This window comes from Centroberyx gerrardi, chromosome 9 (assembly GCF_048128805.1).
Source record: "Centroberyx gerrardi isolate f3 chromosome 9, fCenGer3.hap1.cur.20231027, whole genome shotgun sequence".
Taxonomy (NCBI): Eukaryota; Metazoa; Chordata; class Actinopteri; order Beryciformes; family Berycidae; genus Centroberyx; species Centroberyx gerrardi.
In genome coordinates this window covers 28,615,571-28,638,749 of record NC_136005.1, presented here as the reverse complement: position 1 = coordinate 28,638,749, position 23,179 = coordinate 28,615,571, and the positions used below count along the sequence as shown (strand labels likewise).

General features: G+C 42.6%; 2 protein-coding genes and 1 long non-coding RNA gene across 3 annotated transcripts; 1 reads left to right on the top strand and 2 right to left on the bottom strand.

The window, feature by feature from the left end:
- Positions 1-1,154: 1,154 nt before the first annotated feature.
- LOC144539802 (uncharacterized) lies at positions 1,155-9,391 on the bottom strand. Its single transcript, XR_013505103.1, has 2 exons — positions 1,357-9,391; positions 1,155-1,247 (listed from the first exon to the last, which is right to left on the bottom strand). It is a non-coding gene; the product is annotated as an uncharacterized LOC144539802 (long non-coding RNA).
- A 715-nt stretch (positions 9,392-10,106) lies between these two features.
- uhmk1 (U2AF homology motif (UHM) kinase 1) lies at positions 10,107-14,963 on the bottom strand. The gene is made up of 9 exons (XM_071918311.1): positions 14,654-14,963; positions 12,937-13,081; positions 12,401-12,590; positions 11,890-12,087; positions 11,555-11,649; positions 11,318-11,394; positions 11,102-11,200; positions 10,924-11,012; positions 10,107-10,253 (listed from the first exon to the last, which is right to left on the bottom strand). The coding sequence occupies exons 1-9, from the start codon at positions 14,961-14,963 to the stop codon at positions 10,107-10,109; spliced, it is 1,350 nt and encodes a 449-aa protein (XP_071774412.1).
- A 1,019-nt stretch (positions 14,964-15,982) lies between these two features.
- Positions 15,983-23,024, top strand: akr1a1b (aldo-keto reductase family 1, member A1b (aldehyde reductase)). The gene is made up of 9 exons (XM_071918309.2): positions 15,983-16,140; positions 17,759-17,854; positions 18,531-18,650; positions 18,830-18,981; positions 19,119-19,318; positions 19,479-19,674; positions 21,264-21,336; positions 21,508-21,594; positions 22,714-23,024. Exons 2-9 carry the CDS (start codon positions 17,774-17,776, stop codon positions 22,777-22,779), a joined length of 975 nt encoding a protein of 324 aa, XP_071774410.2. The 5' UTR covers positions 15,983-16,140; positions 17,759-17,773; the 3' UTR covers positions 22,780-23,024.
- Positions 23,025-23,179: the final 155 nt, after the last annotated feature.

Below are 23,179 nucleotides of genomic sequence, written 5' to 3'. Positions count from 1 at the left end.
TTGATGATCAAAGTCCAAACCCCTCATGAACTTCACATTTCATACATTCTCAAAGGGTTCAGCTATGCACAAGCCAATGCAAACCCCTTTCTGGTGCTATACAGAGCCCTTTTTGTGGAGAGTGGAGAGAAAAGAGATGGATAGACTGACGGAGAGAGATGCAGCAAGCGTTTGATCACTTGGTAAAAACTTCACGGCAAAACAATCCATTTCAGACCGGGACTGAAATCAATGGCCACCTTGTTAGATGATGAATTTATTCGATGTGTTTGTGAGGTTCACTTTCCCCGCAGGAGGAGACAACAGAGGCTGATCGATGGCTCCAACAACAACAGACAGAATGTGAAGGAATCCAGGAGGTTGGAATGAGCGTGTTGTAGGGCTACGCTGCTCCCTGTAGGCCGGAGCAGCACATTACACCGCTCACATGTTCTCTTTCACTTTATAGGTCTCTCGTATTATTCTAGTTTATATGATTTGGTTTTCAAATACACTGTGGCTCAGGATAATGTTGCAAATGCTGCAAACTGGCCTGATTGGGAGGATTTTAGCGATTTAGTGAGGGGAGCCAATCAAGACCAAGTCCAGTTGTGATGCGTTTACTGGAGTTAGTTAAAATGCAGTAACTTTAAATTTAATCACTCAAATTTGAACAATGTCTTCATTAAACATCTTTGACCATATATGTACATAAATAAAGGGACATTTGAATTTCTGGAATAGACCCTCTTTAAACTGTCTAAATCCTGTAGGATGTCTCAGACCCCCACATCAACATCCATTAGGCTCCACGGACCCCCATTTAATAAAATGTAGTCTCAGCGTCTCCATATGGGAAGATTGATCTTGTATTGAACTGTCTATACTCTGTGCTCTTAACAAAGGAACGCCCAATAAAATTTGATGTTGATTTAGTTTTGAATTGTAGGTGAGAGTGAAACTTAGCAGAGTCATTCTTATACATTCTCCAATTTCTAGTTAAATAAATCATAGTGAAATTAAATTATTCCTACCTACATGATAGATATCCCCAATTCCAAATCCTACACCCCCCATTAAACAAGTTATCTATTTGCCCGTCCATCCATTCATCTATAAATCTATAAATCAGTCATTTAATGGACCCTGAAATAACAAACTGAGACCGGCATCAGTTCAAGTAAAGCATCATGTTTATTGTGAGATATGCAAACACAACAGCACGAGTGCCATGACACTCACTCGGTTGGAAAGCTGTAAAGCACGGACTGACTCGCACGTGTATTCACACGTCGTATGTACCTTGCATCCAGTGAATTTCCCACATCGTGCTTCCTTCGAGCGGCGGGACACTCGGGTTGTGAAATGAACGGTAACATTCATGTTTTTTAGTTCAGTTTGAGCTGCGGGGGCGTTTCAAGAAGCAGGACTGCCCAGTTAGCCAGATATGTGGGAATAAGCGTTAATATGGAACTCTTTTTATTTATATTTCATTCTTGTTTGCATATTGGTTTGTATGGATGGTGGTTTGTACTCTTTCTAGTACCAATACTGCACCAAGTGATGATCTTTCATTATATAATTTCATTAACTCTTATCAAGTTGTGCCATTTAAATTTATCTGGCCAAATGAATCATCCTGCTTCTTCAAATATCCCAGTGTTCTCTGTAACATCTTCTGCTGTACAAGTCAAATCTGAACACTGCGGTACAATCTGCACACAAAGTTCAACAAACCTGGTTCTCAACCAAGGTGACTTCAAATAAAACCAAAAGGAAGACTTTAAACAAAGGCAGCAATGGACATTAAGATTGTCTTATGACTTTTTTTCTTGAACAATATTACAATAAAAGATATGACTTTTTGGTTTTGAGTTGTTCAGAGTGTAAGAGAAACGAGAAATTATGACAACAATGAATGATTCATTTGGTTTTTGGTTGTCGGACAGCTCAGCCAGGGTTTGGTTTTCATGAAGGCTTGACATTTACTCCCAAACCATGAGACCCCCAACAGGTTCGGGTCTCGCTGGGCCGACCAGATTCTTACTTAGTTTCTTGGGTTGGGTCAGATTTGGATTCAAAGTATTATGACTATTTGAGAAATGTCATGGTTTCTTCAGGTTTGTGCTCAAAAAACAGACAAAAAGTTCTTCACTCAGACATTGTTTGGATTTGAACAGAATTAAAGTCAATGCTCATTTCTTCCTGAAGACCATACCTGGATTTTCTGACCTGACTCAGGCTCTGTCTCAGTGGAGGAGATCTAACATCAGGTTCTGTTTTTCTGCTCAGCAGAGAGGGAACAACTCTGCAACAACTACTCAAGTTACTGTGCTTGAGAAGAGCTTCTGAGGAAAGCTCTGTTCTGGAGCACTTGTCGAACTTTTTATCTCAACTTGAGAAACTTACTCCGACATTTCATTGAATAAGTTTCATTTTAGGCGTGATAAATGAGCAAAATTAGTTCTGTCATTCACATTAGAACAGTCCTTTTGTACCTCCAATAAGGGACCGTCCCCAAACTTTGGGGACTTTTAATTGCAGGGACCATGCAAAACTGGGCCACCAGACTGTACATTTGGAAGTAAAAACACATGAGCACTGATTTAGTGAGATACTCATTTACCTGACATGAGAAAAGTTTAACTCAGGTGACTTCAGCAAAATAGTTCAGTCAACTTCTGCCAATCAGAACAAAACAGCTGATCAATGGGAACGAATCAGTAGTTCTTTCTATGAGATTTTTTTGACTATTCACTTGAGTTTTTATCGTCTGTGCTGTAAAGAATTTCAAGGTTAGCCCAAGTTATGTGTGCTTTTGTCAAAAGGAATAGTTTGTTGCAAACATTAGGGTGTAAACAACTGGTCACTTTGGAACACGCACTCTGGTATGTTCGCTCTTCAGTTCCCAATTGAGTCTGGAGTCTCACAACTTCCTTAGAATTTAGGATTGCAAACAGCTTTAACAATAACGCACACACAATGAGTATTGCATGGAGGAAAAAAGTAGTCCAATCTATTTCAATACACAATGTCACATATCTCTCTCACACACATGCCATCCACACACAGACCGCACAATGCCATATGGGCACTTGCAGCGTACACACACTGCTTACAAAAACTATTGCTAACCACTCCTCTACACATGCACGCACACACCTTGTCCGCATCATCTAGACACACACTAACGCACATCTGTGCTGAGACCTTATTAAAGTTAGGCATTAGAGGTCAGATGCTATGAATTAAAGTACGACCCTGAATCTCTGTCAGTGCACAAAGGAACGATGTTGAGCAGCAACAGCACAACAGGAAAGAAAATATATGATATAGGCCGATAAGATAATAATAATGTGTAATTTCACATAGAAATCTCGCCTAGTGCAGCCTTAAAAGCAGAGAGAGCGAATAAAGCTTTGGTTTGTCATTGAGTTCAAGCACTGCAAAGTACTACTCAAGTGTCACGCTCGAGTCGGAGAGAGAAAGGTGGAGAACGAGGGGAGTTGGAGGAATCGGAGGCCAGGAAAAAGATGTGAGAAAACAGCCTACTAAAGCCTGAGCGTGTCAGGCCGATGTTGACCTCACCTATCTCTGTCTAACAGCGGCTCTCGCCATCTGCATTCATCACCGATTCATCTCCAGCAGAATGGTGGGACCTCTGAGTCCTGAGAAGGCAAACAGAGCGGCAGACCTCACGCATACTAACTAAATCATAACAGGGCAGAGGCCAGAAGAGGTCAAGTCAGGCCGGTAAGGTAAGAGGCCGGTGAGGGAGACTGAGCCGAGGCCAGAAGGATGAAGACCAGACTCTGAAGGCTTAACCGCTTGGCTCTCCGTTTTGAACGCTCTTCAGGAGGATTCTCCGGGGGGCTCCGGCAGGGGTTATGTAGTGTTTAGCTGTCAACACAGCCACAACCCTAGAATATGAAATAATGACTAGAAGAGAATCACCGTCCCCTCAGGATCGCCTCGGGCCCAGTGCAGCGTGACACCGCTCTCAAAGGCATCTCACTCTCTCTGTTCTCCACCCTGCTCCCTCTCCGTCGCTCAGTTTCCCCTGATCAACATTGTGTGCGTTACCTCATCATCGGGACTGCAGTCTACCACCTTGTAAATAATTTAACACCATATACATCACGCTACTGTCAGCGGGCCTGACGCTAGACTAGGCCGTACCAAGTTCATTCCAGCGGCCGGATGTATCAAAAAAAAAAGTCACTAAATTACTTTCACTTTCCACACAGAAATTAGTATTTATAAAAAATAATGTGCTGTGAGAACGTGCGTACCTCCACGCTTTACACCATGCTTACACAGACTTTCATGAGTCAGCTGAGTGTGATATAGCAACGTGGCAAAGAGAAGGAGAACGTCAAAGAATTAATCTTTTCAGCACACCACAGTAGTCTATTATGTCTCAACGGAGTTTCATATAATCATAACATCTATGGATGTGTCCATTAACATCCTTTTTTCTACTAGAATGATTTGTATTCTAGCGCGACTAAATAGGTTTGCATCTTGTCACCCATATCCTAATGTGGGAATAATAATAAGCACATATCAGATCATAAATCAGACCTGGTCATGTGTGATCAATCAATAGGCTGTTATGGCTCACAATATATAGCGGTGTGTAATGGCTGTGCATAAGGATTTAATGGCTGCTGTGGCGCTGTTAGAGGATGCTGCCAATGCAACACTAAAGAGAGGAGAAGTCTGAAAGTGATTTTCTGGCCCATGATGATGATTGGTGTTAAAGTCCAAACCAGGTTAAATAATGGTGTTGTGGCAGTGGGCATTAAGCTCATGTGAGCACAGTTTGACAATGATTGAGATTTATAAAACGGAACAATACATGAACACAACATAAGCAGGATTTATAAACCTGAAGAAAACACTGTATGCATGTTTCCAATTTTGTGCGCACAGTCTGGAATATACACAGAGTTTTATCCATCTGGCCCCAGGTGTCTTTACAAGAGACCTGTGCCTGCATAGCACATAATTAGCAAGGGACAACAATGACAATTGTCTAAGCCGACAGGGATACAAATCTGAGATGGATATATTAATAATCTTGGTGAAGAAAAAGACAATCAAAACAAACTCCATCTATCCTCTAAATTAACAGAAATGACCATAATTCTGTAAACAAAATACAAAAAGCAGCTGCTTGTGCGTATCCTAGAGCTTTGCTAGCAGGAGGATGCTTTCAGGATTCAGCTACACTAAGCTCATAACAGGACCTGACATGCAGCAAACAACTTGATATTAAATCATTCAGGTCAACTGCAGCCTGAATAAATATTTGAGTCTAATACTTTAAACGCTGTACTGCCAAGAGAGACATGTACAGACACACTGTGCCGCCGACACTCACACCTCACAGCTTTGTGGCAGCGAGTTAGTTAGAAGTGTCTTGGATTATGGGCACTTACTGTACTAGCTGTCCAATCATCTGCATTAACTTACATTCAAACTGCTAATGCTAATGGGGCCAAAGCTGGATTAACCAAGTCTGAGCAGCAGCAGCTGCAGACTAACAGATAACGAATATTACCAGTAGCTAGATCAAGTGGTTTGCGTTCTAGTAAATCATTTCCATTCACGCAGGCAGAGCAATAACATAAATAACGCGAAGGTACAACCCTTTAATAGAAAACCCGCTATGCCCTTTTCTGTGGAAACCCAAACTCCATCAACAACCGAGAATAGCCCCATTGTTAACATTAATGCACACCAAACAGAGATGCTATTGTTAACGGATTCATATTGAGGCAGAAGATCATCTTGACCACAATCAGTGCTATCATCAAGTATGTGGTAGAAGTCGACCAGCAATATAAACCAGTGATAAACTGATCATGTTGCAGTGTATTCACAATGACAGTATGCTTTCAATAGTGGCTCATCAATGGATGGTCATGTCACAAAAATTACAATATTGACTAAAGATAAATGTCATACTTATTTCTATCATTTATGAATCAGTCTTCTTCAGACTCTTAGTTTGTCTCTGTGTTCCTTTCCTTTGTCACCTCTAGCTGTTTATTGTTAAGGTCTCCAAAAGGGGATTGGGACGACCATCAGCCATTAGTAGCTAGTAGTGGGAAAGCCCAGGCAGCGTTTGAACTGGACAGAGCTTTGGAAGTTAAGCTCAGTTCAGGAGTGGAAGACCAGACATTTGGAGAGTTATATTATTATATTATATATAGAATTATATTTAGAGCTATACATCCATTTGTAGGGATTCAAGATCTCTAAAATATTGAAGATTCAGTCAGTTTAAGTGGTATCATTTTGTCAATTAAGGACTTGACACCTACTGTCCTTTAAACAAAGTAACATCATTTTCGTTTTTTGCTACTAAAAGTACTTTTTTTCAAATTGTGGATATCTCAAGTTAAAATGAAACTCCATTTCCCCAACATGGGTATCAGGGGCCTCTATCTGGCCCAGTCTCATACATCACTTTCACAAGTATTTGTGATTTCACATCATACTGAATGAGGAACACAAACAGCAAAACTGCTGGGTAATACTGCTCAAACATCCCAGCGCATCCGACACCTCATGTTCATGCTGACATAAGCCATGCGCACACTCTTGCACACACTCACTACCCCTTAAGGATTATCCAAGTGTACACTCTCACCATAGCCCGATAAATAGCACACACTGATTTGTCATGCGTTCTCAAACTTAACAGCCAAGAGGAGAGACAACCTTACATACACTCGTAATGCACTACAGCGCAATATAAGCCATAGAGATCAAGACCCATATTTATCATGTGAGAAGGCTGATCTATGGTCAGTTTCTCCTTTCAGGTGATCACGAAACACAAGTGGACCTGGTCAGTTATCCCAGATCAGCACTGCTACAGACCTTAACCATATATTTGTCTTAGGAGAGAGCACTTCTGAAGCTGAGCCACATGTATAGGAGACTCTTCACTAGATATGGACCTACATCACAAATTCCAATCAAAGACAAAATCAAACGTCAAATGCCTTAAAGGAATATCTTGGCATTTTCAAAGTAGAATTCTTCTTCACCAGACACTGTGGGAGAAATGTGGGAGAAGAGTTGCTCCTCAGTTCCCCAGTTCAACAGCCTGTTAGCATCCCTACATGAGGACCAACATGGAGACTAGTCACAAGTGTCTGGTAAAGAGAAATAATTGAAACAATTGAAATCAACCTAGCTTCTACATCCGTCAGTTCATTCAGGAATAAATACAGGGGGTCGCTCAGACTGCAGGTAACACACTACAGAAATATGCGAGAAAGTACAAAAATAGGTGGATTTTTACTCATGTACCACAGATGGCTAATAAAAAAAAAGTGCTGTAGTCAAGTGGTTGCAGTCTAATTCAGATCTAATTCATGTTCAGAATCAAATCATGATTCTCAGAGTAGGCCACCGCTGCTCTCTAGTGGCGCCTTTGGAATTCACATTTTCAAGATATGGAAAAAAAAGTATTGTAGAAAAATATGCTTTTCGCGGTACTTTGGACAACACAACATTGCAGCTTTTTCAAATTTTCGACACATCCTCCCGCTCTGGGTTAGCGCCCCATTACACTAACTCGAGGGGAAACATTTGTAGATGTAGAATTCAAACATTTTCTGCTCTGTACAAATGGGAAGGAGAAATAGAGCGTTATTTAAACTAAATGGGTTTCTACAGCAGTCTCAGAACAACTTTAGATATTTTAATGTCTGCCTCTACTCATATCCTGAAATCTTGTTGCCCATTTTGACTGAATAGGGCCCGACCTTGGCTCTGTGTTTGTGCTCTACAAGATGGGGGAACCTACGTCAGCTCTTCACTTTGATAACAGCACGGTGATAAATGGGCAATGTGCAGTTTTAGGAAGCACTTGAAATAGAAGACTACTCTATTTTTATTGTATTCTAAAAAAAGGGGAAGTCTTTGTTTTTTGTCACTGGGCCCGACTACATCAGGTGGGAGGGAATGATTTTCTAAGGCAGAGGCTCGGGCTACATAATGAATCGACGCATACAAAGCGTAGCGCAACCTGTTGTTTTAGCAGCAGTTTGGTTAGTTAGCGAGCTTGTGAATTTTCACAGGGCACTTGTGCAGATATCATCTGGCCTTTAGGGGTGACGAGAGTGGGCTTGACGGGTGCTGCACATCCACTGTTACCACTGGATGGACTCAATCCACAGCAGAATGAAAGCAGTTCTGATTCTACTGCTAGGAGTATATTACACTGCAAAAAAAAACATGCTTACCAACTCATCTCGTCTTCTATTCAGACTTATCAAGCATGTTTATGGACATTTTAAGTGAAACTGTCTGTCTACCCATCTACCCACAAACTAACTGAAATACTGACAGTATCATTTGAAAGCGTCGGAAAGTTGTACTGTTCAGTTTAAGAATTTAAGATCACACCCCATCCAGCTGGGGGCAGCCATTGCAGAACTCTCCCCCCATCCTGCATTAGTGCTGCAGGATCTTTAAAACAATTCCTCTCAGGGTGGAGCAGCAGTAGAAAAAGCATGTAAAAGCTGGAGTTATACAATGGCTATGTCTGCATTTTCAATAAGCTCCATGAGAATATGAACAGCAACACATTGCTTGATGCTTTGGCTCCATGCTGTTATTTTAGATGTGGAATTACACAATGACTGTGAGGTCAAAGTATAGACTACTGGCTTTAGTTAGAGGACATTTTCAAACACAGTTGAAACTACAATTGCACAACTGCTGGACCCATTATACAATGCATACATTATACAATTTGGACAGATTAATATCATATTCATAAAGTAGTCATTTTCAGTATGTAGGCAAAAATTCTTAGTGTGCAATGAGCTCTACAAGTCTGCAATGCATGGATATGGCCGCACTACTGACATCTTATATATTACCACAAATTAAAGCTTAGACAGGCTTAACTTCACCTGTTTGTCACTGCATCATTTCACTTAAGTCACATGACTAGCCAAAATATTGAACAAAGTGTTGCTGTTGAAACACAAAGCTCACTGTATGTCATCATCAAAGGAGAGCATAGACAATGGATTGTATATATACACCCTCAGTATGTAGATTTTTGTAAATAAGCTACAAAGCATAAGGCTACAGGACGGGGCACTAGGACCCCTTGGGCTGCTCAGATAATGATAGTGAGTGAGTGATAAAGGATGGGTCACTCCAAACCATTCCTCCCTGAAAACTGTAGCAGGAGCAGGCAGAGGCTGTAACCCCTTGTACCGAGCCGCCTCCTCTCAATTAAGTTTCAACATAAATATAAATAGGCAAGGATAACGTAATCACATCAGCATTTTCAACGGCAGTAAAGGACACCGACGTTCACCACAGAATACCTTAAGTTTACAGGGATGTGATGTTCAGGGGGATTTGTTTTCAGGATTTTAGGTTTAGTGGATAGGAGACATACAACTTCCGACTGGGAGATCTATGTTTTCCTGCTTTTTTTATGTTCCTGATCACATCCCTGAGTTTACTGACGAGATAGAACGTTTCACAACTAATTACTCCAGACAGACGCACCAATTCAGACGTGACGTAGAGCAGGGATTCCCAAACTTCATGGAGCCCCTGGGTAAATGCACTTTAGACCACAGACTGTTCTCGTCTGTCCCTAGTCATTCTTATACATTGGCTAGGGATGCCCTGGGACCCTTTCAAGGGTCCCAGGGACCCTCTTGGGGCCCAGTTTGGGAACCTCTGACCTAGAGGAATTAAATGAGATAGATACAGGTCACGTTGAAGCATTGGATGGATGTGCATCGATACAGTAGCGCACAGAGCGGAGGCGGCGGGAGTGACTTGTCGGCCTTGTGCTCCTCGCTGCCGAGTTTGATTTATACTCTCTGCGTGAACCGCGGTTTGACTGTAGCGAACAGCACATGGGAACGTGCAGGAATTAGTATTATTTTTTCAACTTTTGATTTTAACTATACCGATTTATAACTGAATCTATATCTGTAGGCCAGTTACATTTGTGAGAAAAGAAACCCTGAAAAGAAATATGGATGCTCCTTTGTGCTGCCCCTACGCAGATGGTTTGTTTTTCATGCGAACAATGCAGAGGTATAAATGGAGCTTCGGGCTGAGGGAGCTCACTGCACGGTCTGGTACAGGTAACCTCTTTTATAAGCGCTGAGGGGGTAGAAGGTGGCCACCACAAACTTCCCGTCGAAGGTGCGGCCGGTCAGCAGCCTCTGAGCCTCTTTGGAGTCACTGGAGTTGGCGTACTCCACAAACACCTGGCGGACACACAAACGGTGTGAGTGAGTGAGTGAATGAGAATGAGGAAAGGAGAGAGAATACACTGTATATATGTACAGAGTACAGTACAAGTACAGATAATATGTCATGAAATGCTTTTCCAGTGAGACAGTTTAGCCACTTTTGCAAACTTTATGTTTCTGCTTATGGAACTTTCGCACAAATTTCATTACGTGCCACTCCACTTAAATAGAAAAGAATACTTTTTGTCCAAATTTTACACCAAAAATTCTAAATAAATTAATTTTGAACTCATTTTGGAGCACAAAAAGACCCCATTTACGCATTTATCAACATAACAATCAGGTGTAAATACACCCAAGACGCATTGGGGACGGATTAAAATCTGTTTAAGCAAACACCGTCAGGCTACAGGTGAAAACCTTTACCATAAGTTGGATATGGATAAGACTCACGGCTGGAGTACAAACGATACCAGATGTTTACTGTCATTGTGAACGGAATGTGCATATTGCAGGGGGGGAAAGCGCGGGGCGAGGGCATTCTATCTGGCTGCCCAAGATGCATTTTTGATAACAAATGTAAATGTAATGTGGATAAATCACTTTTTTTTTTTGCCTGAAGAGTGCTTTGGAACTCTTTTTTCAATCTATTTTAAGACTTTTTAAGACGTGGGTTTAGTCTAACCTGTCCTTTCCCTGGGTTCTCCTTGGGGATGAGCAGAGAAACCACTGAGCCATACTTCTGGCACTCCTCTTTCATGTCCTCCAGGATATCTGTGAAAAACAAAGACAGCCAATAGTGAAGCTACACAATTCATGGTATTTGCCTTATTTCGTGATAATAATTCCTTTGGTGGCTCTACCTTCATACTCCTCTTCATTGTGCAGATGGCTGTCGTCAATCAGGTTGAGCAGACGCAGGACAGGAGAGGGTAGCAGAACCAGGTCCTCAATGTGAGGAGCTGTCACACACACACACACACACACACACACACACACACAGAGAAGTAAATGTGGCGAACTAGAGAGAAGGGAGATATGTGTTAATCTGGGTGTACGTCTCAAATATTTACACATACCAAAGGGAATGCTAAAGAATGGGCTCAACAGGGCAGTTTCAGCTGTGCATCTGTGCTTGGGATTGTTGTGAAGCATGCTGCAGGTACAAAGAGGCAAAAGGTCAATGTAAACCTATGACTGTAGAGGTTATAATTACAATAAATACAACATAATAATTCCAGTATATAGTAGTCTCAGTCACAAACCTGAACCCCGCCACATTGCCAGTATTTGCTACTTTAGCTGGGAGAAATTACCTTTTGATAAGGTCTCTGAGGTGATAGACAGGGATGGCAGGGCACACCAGGCTGTTGCTGGCAAAGATGTGGTCTACTATGGCAGCGCTGTTGTCCTGAAGGAGAGGGAAATAGACAGCATAGCATGCTATTTTGTCATTGCAACAAGGGTTTAGCTTTACTGGACATTTTAAAACAAATAAAAGCACTTTTCTTCACATGTTTAAATCTCTTCCTAAGACTAACGTCTATAAACATTTACTTGCATATGCTTCTTATTTATTATTTCTTATTCTATGTAACTTTGGAACATAATGTGTATCCGTATCATACCCAGAGCCAGGGCTTTGGCATACCTTCCACTCCTTGGAGCGGACAGTTTCTTTGAGTTTGATTCCTGAGTACATCTCCAGCAGGATGATGCCCAGGCTCCACAGGTCCACGGCGGCCGTGCAGCCCGAGTCCCCCTTCACCTCCACCCCGGCCTGGGCGAGGCTGTTCTGGAGCTCGGCCTCCGGGGCGCGGTACCCGTCGGTCTGGATGTACTTGACATCCTGGGGGGAGGGCGAGGCAGGGAGGGAGTTAGAAATGGGAGGAGGGAGCGGTGGTGGAGGAGAGAGGGAAAGGGGATGGGAGGATGGAGGGGTAAAGAGACAGAGCAAGGGAGAAGAGGATGGGAGAGAATGGGAAGTCGGGGAGGAGGAGAAGGAGAAGGAGAAGGGAAGAGGGGAAGGGGTGAAAGAGTGAAAGGAGAGAAGGACAGAGAAGGAAACAGAAATACCCTGGATTTGCTCATGCTTGTTACACTCCCATGATCGCCCTCCCTCCTCTTTTCCTAACCCACACATTCCTGGGGCAAGCGCCCACCTGGTTTCCCTCTTTGAAGCTGAGGCCGAAGTCGATGAGCTTGAAGCACTCGTCGTCGGCGCTCCAAAGGACGTTGCGCGGCTTGAGGTCGGCGTGGACGTAGCCTTCCCTGTGGAGGAAGGCCAGGGCCTCCAGGACGTCTCTGGCACAGTGCTGGACCAGCCACATGGAGTGGCCTTGCTGGGGTCTGCTGAAAATGAGGTCATGAAATAAAATAAAATGCCCACCAATGCCTTAGCTCTCATAAATGCATGAAGGCCTCTCAGCGACTACGCTAACATCCAAATTTTGGTCATGGTACTGGAGAATAGTTGCATGAGACGCTGTGTAAACTGGGAATTATCTACTGCCAGGCACCTTGGACAAACTCTTCGAGAAAAGTTCAAAAGATTTTATATGCACTACAATAATTTGCTGTGAAGTGTCACAATGTCGATTTGCCACGGCCTGTAATGTATTGCACAGTTTCCCTGCGATTGAATAGGTGTGGTGGGTCACCCTGACTGTATGGAAAACACTGACATCACATGGCTTACCTACCACCCTGGGTACCACTGCTGCCTGTCTGGGCACTGCCTCTCACCAGCAGCTCTGACACGCTGACATCCAAGAGCTCTAGCAGGAGACAGCGGGTGGACACGCCCATACAGCTGTGATTGGTGAACACTCCGTACAGCGTCACTGGGAAACAGGAGGAGAGCGAGTCTGGCATTAGGAACAGCGATGCCTATACTGTCACTGCATTCACATGATGTGGGAAAGACAGCAGATAAGAGCTTCCTACTAGAAAATACTGTTCACCTCAGCGGTCAAGTAGTTAGCAGAACATACTGTTCTCAGCTCAGCTTTCAGATGTATGTTTTTTGCTCTTAGGTTAAATGAGACTACCTGATTAAATAAAGCATAAATGAAAAAAAATATGGGGTTTGCTGTGAAACATGAATCCAAATATATCACTCACTAAGGGCATGTGTGTTGAGTGTGAAAGAGACATGACATTTGACGGCTTCAGACAAGTTTGAATGTGAAGTCGTTCCAATGGTTACTCCCATATGATGTGAATGCAGCATACAACCATGTGTTTGGCTCCAAAGCATCTGCCTGTTTCTGAGTCCTGACCCTCCACAAGACAAGAGTAGAGTACTGCTATTGTTTCATTAGACTGGGTCTCCTCTAAAAACATTCTCAACCAGGGATCCTGATCTTGCCTATTAGCAATGCTGTCTGCAACATGTTTTGCAGCATCCTGCATCTTTGCCATGCAAAACATATCAAACACGGGTGCCAGCATAAAACTAATGTGCAATACAAGTGCAGTAGCACATCATACTGAGAAATAAGATAAAGGATTTTGTAATATCTTCAGATGGATAATGAGGGGACCTTACTGGTGTTCCTTCTTGCTGTGACAACAGGTTGGATAATTTCATGGTGGTTTATATGATAATAAAATGGATTGATTTATATCTCAACTCAGCCACGATAAGTGCCGTTCTCTTTTTGTGGAAGAACAATGTGTCAAACTCCAGTCTAATTTCTGGTAATATATTGTGGTCCTGCTTATCTGCAAAGGTACATGGAATGTCCCACAAAATATGAGTCAAGACCTTTGCTGAATCGTTAGGAGCCAGTGAGCCACTCCTCAATTTTGCACTTAATTTCAATAAAATTTCAATATTTAGAATTGGTTCACACTGCTCACTACTGCCAGTGCCAACTATGGTGTAAGAAAACTGTAGGAATAACAGGCAAACCACTTTGAAAGGTGAAATTTTACTGAAATCAAGTCCTGCTTGGTGGATTATATGTATGCCAAATAGAGAGTGGATCCCAACTATTTGTAAGGTGTTACATCATGTTCTCCAGATGTTTACATTTGAAGATAAGTATGGCCTCACTGAATTGTCAGATTTTTGAATGGAGTTTGGCTTGACATACTCTCCATACAAAAGAGAGAACAGAATGTATTGGGGCTAGTAGATTCAAAGGTGGAGGTAGGCTTGAATGACACCTTGATATAAACCAATCCAATACCAATATCATAGAATCCACCATGAAATCTTCTCAGTTCCCATAGTAAGAAGAAAAGTTAGTAATGCCACTCAATATCAATTTCAACATAATGCAAATTGCTATTCACCAACTCTGATGTTAGGTTACATGAAGCAGCCCAGGTACACTTTCTGCCTGCTACATTATGCCCTGGTCAGGCACAGGCCTGCATGTTTCCCAAGATGAAATGAATGCTGTTACCTATGTTTTTATGTCCCTGGATGTCTTCCAGCACGGACCTCTCTTTGTGATACCCGTAATCTCCTCCCTGAGTGTCGGCCTGAAACTCCTTGACAGCGGCGGTGGTGGCTCTGCCCGAGCTGACTCGGTACACCGAGGCCGAGACTCCCTGGCCGAGCCGCGACTGGACGGTCCAGATCTCCCCGAAGATCTCGAACAGCACCGGCTTCATGCTCTGGTCTACGCTACCCTGCGACGCCATGATAACCGCGCCGCTGTCTGGACGCGGCGCCGATACCTTTCCGTTCGAGTCGGGGCCGCAGTGGGCCATGGGGGCAGCGGCAGACGGAGACAGGAGGAGAGGAGCCAGCTAGTTGACAGGTGAGAGCAGCTGCAAGACCATTGCGAGCAAACCCTATCTGGCCTGGGCCCTATCAACACTACCCGACGCGTCAACGGCAGCGAGTTAAGACTCCGGCTACATCCACAACCTTCCTAAAACTAAACACAGAGCAATATCTACGCATATTAGATGACGGGTCGCTTACTGAGGCTGTCTAAACGACTTCACACGAATCAGCTGACAAAAAGTTAGCAAACTTAGCTAAAGTAGCCGCTGACTTTGAACACCAAAACAAACCATTTCAACGACGCGCGTGGAAGTCTTCACCCCATAATAGTTACACCGGTTGCTGCTTTTAAGGCTTTTGCATCGGATATTACCACTTGATATGTTTTATCAGTTTCAGTTACGTTTTTGCTTCTCTTTACCGAGAGGTAAAGCAGGTTGTTGATGTTTTTTAGGACACGAATCGTACTTCCTGTCCTGCTTTTCACTCTGCAGGTTGGCGGTACAGATAAACCTGCAGTCTGCCCCCTACAGGCAGGAAGGGTACGGTCAAAGACTATATAATACTCAATATAATACTGTCTCTGGTACAGTGTCCTCCGCCCAAAACAAACAGGCTTCTGTAGAGAGATTGGAAACTGGAAAAGAGGTTGAAACACAGTTTTGAAAGCTTGAATCTAGCTTTGAAAGGTTGAGCTCCGTTTTGAATCTTTGTGGGAATTAATTTGCCCTTGTGTTTGTTTCCGTGGTCGTAAGAAATATTGTACACTTGAAATAAAAAAATATCTCTTTGAAATTCCAGATTGAAAACGTGAGAAAGTGTTCAATGTTTGTGACTTCAACTAGAATTTTTTTTGTTTCAAGTGTGCAAACCTTTTGCAACCACGGAACCTTAATTCCAGAATCAAAACTGAGTAAGTTTTTCACATAACAGTGATGTTTCTCCACAGCTGTTTGGCGCTACTGTAAACGATCAGTTCAAGGGAAACCGGAAATGGGGGACGCTACATCCCGGAAAGGGAAATGTCAGCAAAATGAAGTGGTGTTTTTGAACATCTGGCAGAAAAAACAAAAATTTTACGGTTGCACACTTTCCCTGCACAGGAGGACTGCAAGCAGAGAGGGCCTTTGAACTCGCAGGTTTTTAAAGATTGAAACAGTAAGTTGGTGATTTCAACCGAGCGGAGCGCCGCTGCAGATTAGCATTTTGTGCTGTGACAACTGAGCTGAATCGACCATGCAGTCATTGAAATTTCAGGTCTTAAATATGATGTTCCGTCGTTTATGTTTTGACACTAGCAAGCGGGTGAGTAAATCGATAACGAAAACATTTTCAAAATAGAGCTTAGCACGAGAAGCAGGTGGCACGTGAAGGGCGTGTGCGCCTCTGATAATAATGCTACTGTTGTTTTTATGCTAGAGCTCTTGGTGTGAGCAGGTATTTTCTACAGAAAGGATAGCACAATGAACATTTAACGTTAGCGAAACCAATGAGTGACGGTTGTCTCCACAACGTCTAGTCATTTAGTTAGCATTTGTTTGCTAACGTTACCCTTGTCTATCAACTTGAACGTTGCACCTTGCAGCCCAGTTGGGCGGAGGTATTTACTTTCTTGGGTAAAACCCTAAAACCAGGCTAAAACCATGGATTGTTCCATGAAGAATCCCGCGATAATCACCGAGGTGTGGCTGGCGCGCGTGACTTTCCAGGAAATCAGCTGACGATGGATAGCTGACAGGAGAAAATGTTTTGTTATTTTTTACCACAAGGAACAAGACATACAAAGCAAGCCAGGGAACGTTCTACATTTTAAGACCATTTGCAGAAAAATAGGCATGGAATAGGCTTATATACACACACAAACTGGCACTAGAAGTCTAAAAATACATAAACAAAACTATAATTATAAGGTACTTGCACGAAAAATGAGCTCTAGAATAAATAAACCAAAATAAATGTTTCAAAGAAGCAAAGAGACTGGGACATGTACATTTTGTGGCCTTTGTGACATTTTAGCTATCCCCATTAATGTTAAAATTCACGTTTTCTGTCTCTTCCTACTGAAGCTGTGACAACTTTTTCCTTTTCCTTCAGTAGCTGCCTTCATGGCCTGACTTTAGCTCTGTCCATTAACCCCCACTGCCAGAGTAAAGTGCTAATATTTGTCTCTTGCAGGACTGTAAATTGCCTATTCTGTTTTTGTAATCCCTATCTTTTCGTAACCCCTCGGCTGCTCTAACTTGTGCCTACTCAGCAATAACTCTCCTGTCTTGTTCTCCTTCACGTCAAAAGTCAAATTTATTGCACAGGGTTCTCTTTCTTAAGAATTGATTTGTGTCCGTCATATGATGCTACACTGATGAAGCTCGAGCGTCTTCCTTCTTGTATTTTACCAGCTCATTCGTTGATCCTGTTTAGCCTGACAAACTGCTGTGGCACATCTTGACATTTCCTCCTCCTGGCACTACGTTTGCCCTACAACCAATTTCCCCTTTACCCAGAGCAGTGATTTGTTTCATATAGGTTTGCTTGTGGCAATGCCAGGGGCTTCACAACCCTGCTGCACTACAATATCCCAGTGACTAAGTGACAGTTCTGCTCGCTGAACTGCTGTGTCTTTATAATCCAGAAGCGACAAGTCCCATCTTAAAGACAGATAAAAAGACACATTAACAGGTTTATGAACTTTTGAAGCAGGGGGAGGAGTTACAGCCCTATGCAAATGTGTCCACAGTTCAGAATTTAAAGCTGAATTGTGCTCTTTTTGTCCTTTTAGGTGCTTGTGAGAGGCATGAATGACTTTGCAGTTCTCAACACAGGGCGGAAGATGCCCCTCCTTGGACTGGGAACATGGAAGAGTGAGACAGGAAAGGTAGACGCTTCACTTTTACCCTCATTATTTAGCCTGTTTGAAAATGTATTTTCTTTTTGTGCATTTTCTTTATTGGATTTTCACAGGTAAAAAAAAAAAACAGGACAGAAAACATGGCTTGGACTAACTTAACCGCAGAACATACAAAGAAAAATGGGAATAATAGCTATACGAGATTGATGAAGACATTCTGCTTTCTATCCCTTTCTGTCCTCCTTCACCCCAATCCCCTATTCCAATGCAGTTTAGCATTAATATACTAAACACAAAGCTATGGCAAAGGTTCTGCATCTAATATAATTTGCTACCAAAACTAACACACTAATTTCTGGTGACAAGGTGGAGCAATGAGTGACAAGATATTATTATTTGGTCAATGTGATAAAGTATTAGATATAGGTCACCAAACTATCAGCTCAGAGGGAAGATGAGTCCTGAATGCTCCACTGATGTGAATTATGTTTTTAGATATGGCTTCCAACTAGATTTCTGTGAATTTTTGCATGATACTTCCTCTCCATTATCATGATAACAATTACAAAAGTTGTGACTCACTAAGGATAATGTGTGGCAAGTTCCACACCTGCCACACCCAATTGACGTCTGTAATTGATCTGTTGGTGCAGCCTATCAAATCTTTGGTCGTTTTTAATGATTATTTTTCCTATTATTACAGGTGAAGCAAGCAGTTATTTGGGCCTTGCAGGCTGGGTATCGCCACATTGACTGTGCCGCCATCTATGGCAACGAGGTGGAGATTGGAGAAGCGCTACAGGAGACACTCGGCCCCGGCAAGGTAAACCAGCCGAACTCCACCAAACTGCATTTGTAGGCACCTAGGGATAGATAGGCTTGTTGTTGCACATCTCTTACTGTACTGCCCCACAAAGGCTGAATGAATAGTAGGAGAAACGCTGATGTTCACTCACCTGTGTGGACTATTTATTTGTTATGTGTCTGTACCTGCGCGCCCAGGCCCTGAGACGAGAGGACGTGTTCGTCACGTCCAAGCTGTGGAACACCCGGCATCACCCAGAGGACGTGGAGCCGTCCCTCCTGAAGACCCTGAAGGACCTGAAGCTGGAGTACCTGGACCTCTACCTCATCCACTGGCCCTACGCCTTCCAGTGAGCAAAACGTTCATTTCTCAAATACAGTAACGCATTCATGTCACTTTTTCTTTGTATAGTGATATACAGTAACTTTCTTTACCAATTCAGTCTGTCATTTTTCAATCATAGAATTAAATCTTTCATTTCTCTAGACGAGGAGACATTCCCTTCCCTAAAACGGAGGACGGCACCTTGCTGTATGACGACATCGACTACAAGCTGACCTGGGCTGCCATGGAGAAGCTGGTGGGGAAGGGCCTGGTCCGGGCCATCGGCCTGTCCAACTTCAACAGTCGGCAGATAGATGACATCCTGTCTGTCGCCAGCATCAAACCCACTGTGCTTCAGGTAGGTAGGGAGCGGTCAGCGATGTGGTGATAAAGGAACAGGTGGACAAGTTGTTAACTTTCAGTGATTGTGAAAATGCAAACAGCCTTAAATTCTGCTTTGGGAACCCTGCAGATACCCTGGTATTTCTGTATGTGTGTGTGTGTGTTTTGTCGGGTAGGTAGAGCGCCACCCCTACCTGTCCCAGGTGGAGCTGCTGGCCCACTGTCGGGACCGGGGCCTGGTGATGACGGCCTACAGCCCTCTGGGCTCTCCTGACCGGGCCTGGAAAGATCCGGAGGAACCCGTCCTGCTCGACGAGCCCGTTATCGCCACCCTGGCAAAGAAATACAGCAAGTCCCCAGCTCAGATTATCCTGAGGTGATTTTACCATCTGTCCAGTTAACCCACTTGCATTGCACTACAATGTACCAATGTACATTTTAGTTTAACAACTAATTCAACAACTAATTTCCAGAGGGGTATTCCAGAGAGACGGTTTAAGAAATCCTAAACTAAATCCTGAATTCTGACTTGAGTGAGCTAGACACGGCATAGCGGGAATTTTCGGTTCCACAACAACTAATTCAGATTTCAGTGATCGGGCTTGATCAACTCCGGATAGGTTGAGACTAAACTACGCGCGTTCACGGTGAACTTATAAAGCCATCCTCAATCAAGGACTGAAAATAGGATTAATCATGGATTCAGAGGCGACAAGCAGAACAGAGCGTCATATTTCACTCCAGCTGAACAAGAAATATTAATGACAGCTTGTAGTGAATTTCAGCATATTTAAAATAAATAAATACACATCAGCAACACCTGTAAGACTTGGCATGGCAACAAATTGTAGAGAGTTAATGTGTGAGTTAACTATAAAGTTTAATGCTTGTTTTAGTCATTCAACATTTAACACCTCTGTAAACTAATGTTTAATTAATAGGAATGATGCAACATAGGCTATTGCCTGAATTGTACACTCTTCATTTTTTTTTTATATTTAATTTAGGTGTAATCCAGGCGGCATGAAATGCACTTAAAAAACAAATTAAAAAAAAGTATAAGAACATAATTCAAACTCGTAGGATTTTATTTGCTTGTAACTACTTCATTTTCTTAATAGTAGCCTAAATGTAGGCCTAGACTTAGGCTATTTGACTTCTACTCTGTAGCTAATTGGAAGAAGGCTGAGGCCCGTAAAATGGGTGGGGGTCCCAGCACTTTTCACAGCAGCAGAGGAGCTGGCCCTTATTCTGAACAGTGGTAGATAACTGATGGCATGAAGGAGCTCATCAGAGCAACTACCCCCAGGACACACACACCTACATAAATGGTAGATTTATCACATTTATATCTCTTATCTCTATCTACAATGTTATACAGAAAGCTTCCAGTAGCGAATAAACGGAGGGCAATGCATAACGTTTGTACAGAGGTGAGGGGGAAACATGAGGCTGAAGAAGGCTATTCAGATAAATTGACTCTTTTGAAAAACGGTAACACTCGCGATGATATGCTACAGGTGGGTACAAAAATATATAAATATATCGCAGTCACCCTCTCTCGACATAAAGCCCTGCAAATAATTTGAGCTTCCATGTCAGTAGGATCTCCCATGACAGGTTTAAAGCCATTTTCCAGAAAAGTTGAACGAACTGACTTGTGTGATGCTTAAATGCTGCAGGCTCAGTCAGGATTAACTCAAGTCAGCCTCAAGTAAACCTGCCACAGAGCAGGTTAGCTTGAGAACATAAATTGCCATAGTAACTGATCTAGACTTAATCTGATCTCAGTTTTTGGAACAGAAAATCCTGGATTTCTGTGAATTCTGAGTTAACAGATCTGGATAACTTGCCAATCCTGCTTTCTGGAATACCCCTCTGGTGTCCTTTTACTTATTCTGACTAGCATAATTTTGCCTTTGAATTCTGTACTACCCACAGTTATTGATTACCTTGTGTTTCCAGGTGGCAGACACAGCGAGGAGTGGTGACAATCCCCAAGAGTGTGACGGAGTCCCGTATCAAAGAGAATATACAGGTGAGCGGAGCAAGTGTCCATCTGTTTATGAGACATTGGCAATAGGGTGGCATGATTAACTGAAGGGGAAAACAATCTACTCACAATGAGGATTTCTGCACTTTCCAAATCACGAGGCTGACATCTCTTGTGTGACTCAGAGGTGTTTATGTTTTTTATGTTTGTTGTCAGGTGTTTGACTTTACCCTTGAAGGAGAAGAGATGAAAAGTATAACAGCACTGAACAAAGGCTGGCGCTACATTGTACCAATGATCCAAGTAAGTAGGCTTGACTTATCTGGTCGGTATTTGCAGTTTTATATTCCGTTCCGTCCATTGGAAACCTTTTGGCAGCTCAACTCATGTATTTTCAGTTGCAATGATTAACTGCTGTTGTAAGATGCTAACCTTCACTGTCCATTGTCATGTAAGGGATAATGTGAGCAAGTCATTATCACAGAATTAGGCCCCACAGGGTGAATCAAGACCCAAATGCGAAGCAGGCATTATCCCACTTATTACACAGCTACTTAACAAAGACATTTGTCATTTGACCCAAAATATTGATTTACAATTATAAGCTTAAATAATTTACAAGCTTCCACCAAAAAACGAGTCCAGCAGGACTGTCTGCAGTGACCGTATAAAGAGCAGAAAAGTATTTTTGGCACAAGGTGTTGCTCGTTAATTTGATTAGAAATCAACTAAATGGACCGGACTTCTTGACTGCAGACTGTGGAGTGATATGATGAGATGTGAAACAGCAGTCTGTAATTCAGAAGTAACAGACCTCTGAATGTGTTCACTGGCTAATCAGAACTTAGTATTCGACAAAGCTGTATAATCAAGTGTGGATAATAGACTAAAGTTTATCATATGTTAAAGGGATACCTTGACATTTTGAATTTTTGCCAGGCACTTGCTATAATATATTGGATATTGGATATCAGCCAGTCAACATTGCCCACCACTGATATGATGGAGGTGAGGATTTGATTTTACTGAAGAGCTTCAGTGGTGTCAGTCTAGTAAAACCTGTCATTGAAACCTGCCTCACACTGCCATAAGGAGCTGCTGACAAACTATTTCATTAGTCTGGCTTTCAATGGAGAGTTTTAGTGTCCCATGATAGTCTGTCAGAGGCTTTTCCACCCTGACAGGATTAAAATTCTGGGTTAAACAGTGAATCATTTTGGGCATGAATCCAAGGTTGATTCAATGCAAAACCAGCAGTATCGGCCTTCCAAGACCCATATCGGTCGAACTCTACAAACAAGCAGTTTGCTCGTTAGCTGAAGTACGGAAAAACTGAAAATGTCAGGGTTAAACCTTTTCAAGAGGCAAACACATAAATGCCTTAGTCAAGAGTGGAAGTCATCTTGGGTTTGGTTGTTGCAGGTGGACGGAGAGAGGGTTCCCAGGGATGCGGGACATCCTCACTACCCCTTCAACGACCCCTACTGACAACTCACACTGCAACCCGATTTTGTGCCTTGGACGCCCCCCATCAACACCTTATCACCCCCCCGCCCCCCCATCCCACTTAACAAGTCCCCCGGATCCTGGCATTTGAATTCGTCTCATTTGGGTTATGTCAAATCCTGCACTTATCATAGAACATTTACTGTCGGTGATGAAGCCTTGAGAATATGGTATGACTGTACAAGTACCGTATGCGTTATTTTTTAATAAACTTTTTTGTTACTTCCCTTGCAAGTGTTTTTATTATTTGATCAGTTGGCCGTTCATGAACTCATATGGTGCTGTGTGGATTAGATTTAAGTGTTGTACTATAAGCAAATTTTACATGAGCTGTATTACCTTAATGTATGAGATAAATATGTTTAATATATGTTTGACCATG

Coding starts and splice junctions, on each gene's coding strand:
- uhmk1 (XM_071918311.1), bottom strand. CDS start 14,963: ATGGCCCACTGCGGCCCCGACTCGAACGGAAAGGTATCGGCGCCGCGT. Junction 12,591..12,936: donor AGTGGTACCCAGGGTGGTAG/GTAAGCCATGTG, acceptor CCTCATTTTCAG/CAGACCCCAGCAAGGCCACT. Junction 10,254..10,923: donor AGAACCCAGGGAAAGGACAG/GTTAGACTAAAC, acceptor TGTGTCCGCCAG/GTGTTTGTGGAGTACGCCAA.
- akr1a1b (XM_071918309.2), top strand. CDS start 17,774: ATGAATGACTTTGCAGTTCTCAACACAGGGCGGAAGATGCCCCTCCTT. Junction 18,651..18,829: donor AGACACTCGGCCCCGGCAAG/GTAAACCAGCCG, acceptor CTGCGCGCCCAG/GCCCTGAGACGAGAGGACGT. Junction 21,595..22,713: donor ACATTGTACCAATGATCCAA/GTAAGTAGGCTT, acceptor TGGTTGTTGCAG/GTGGACGGAGAGAGGGTTCC.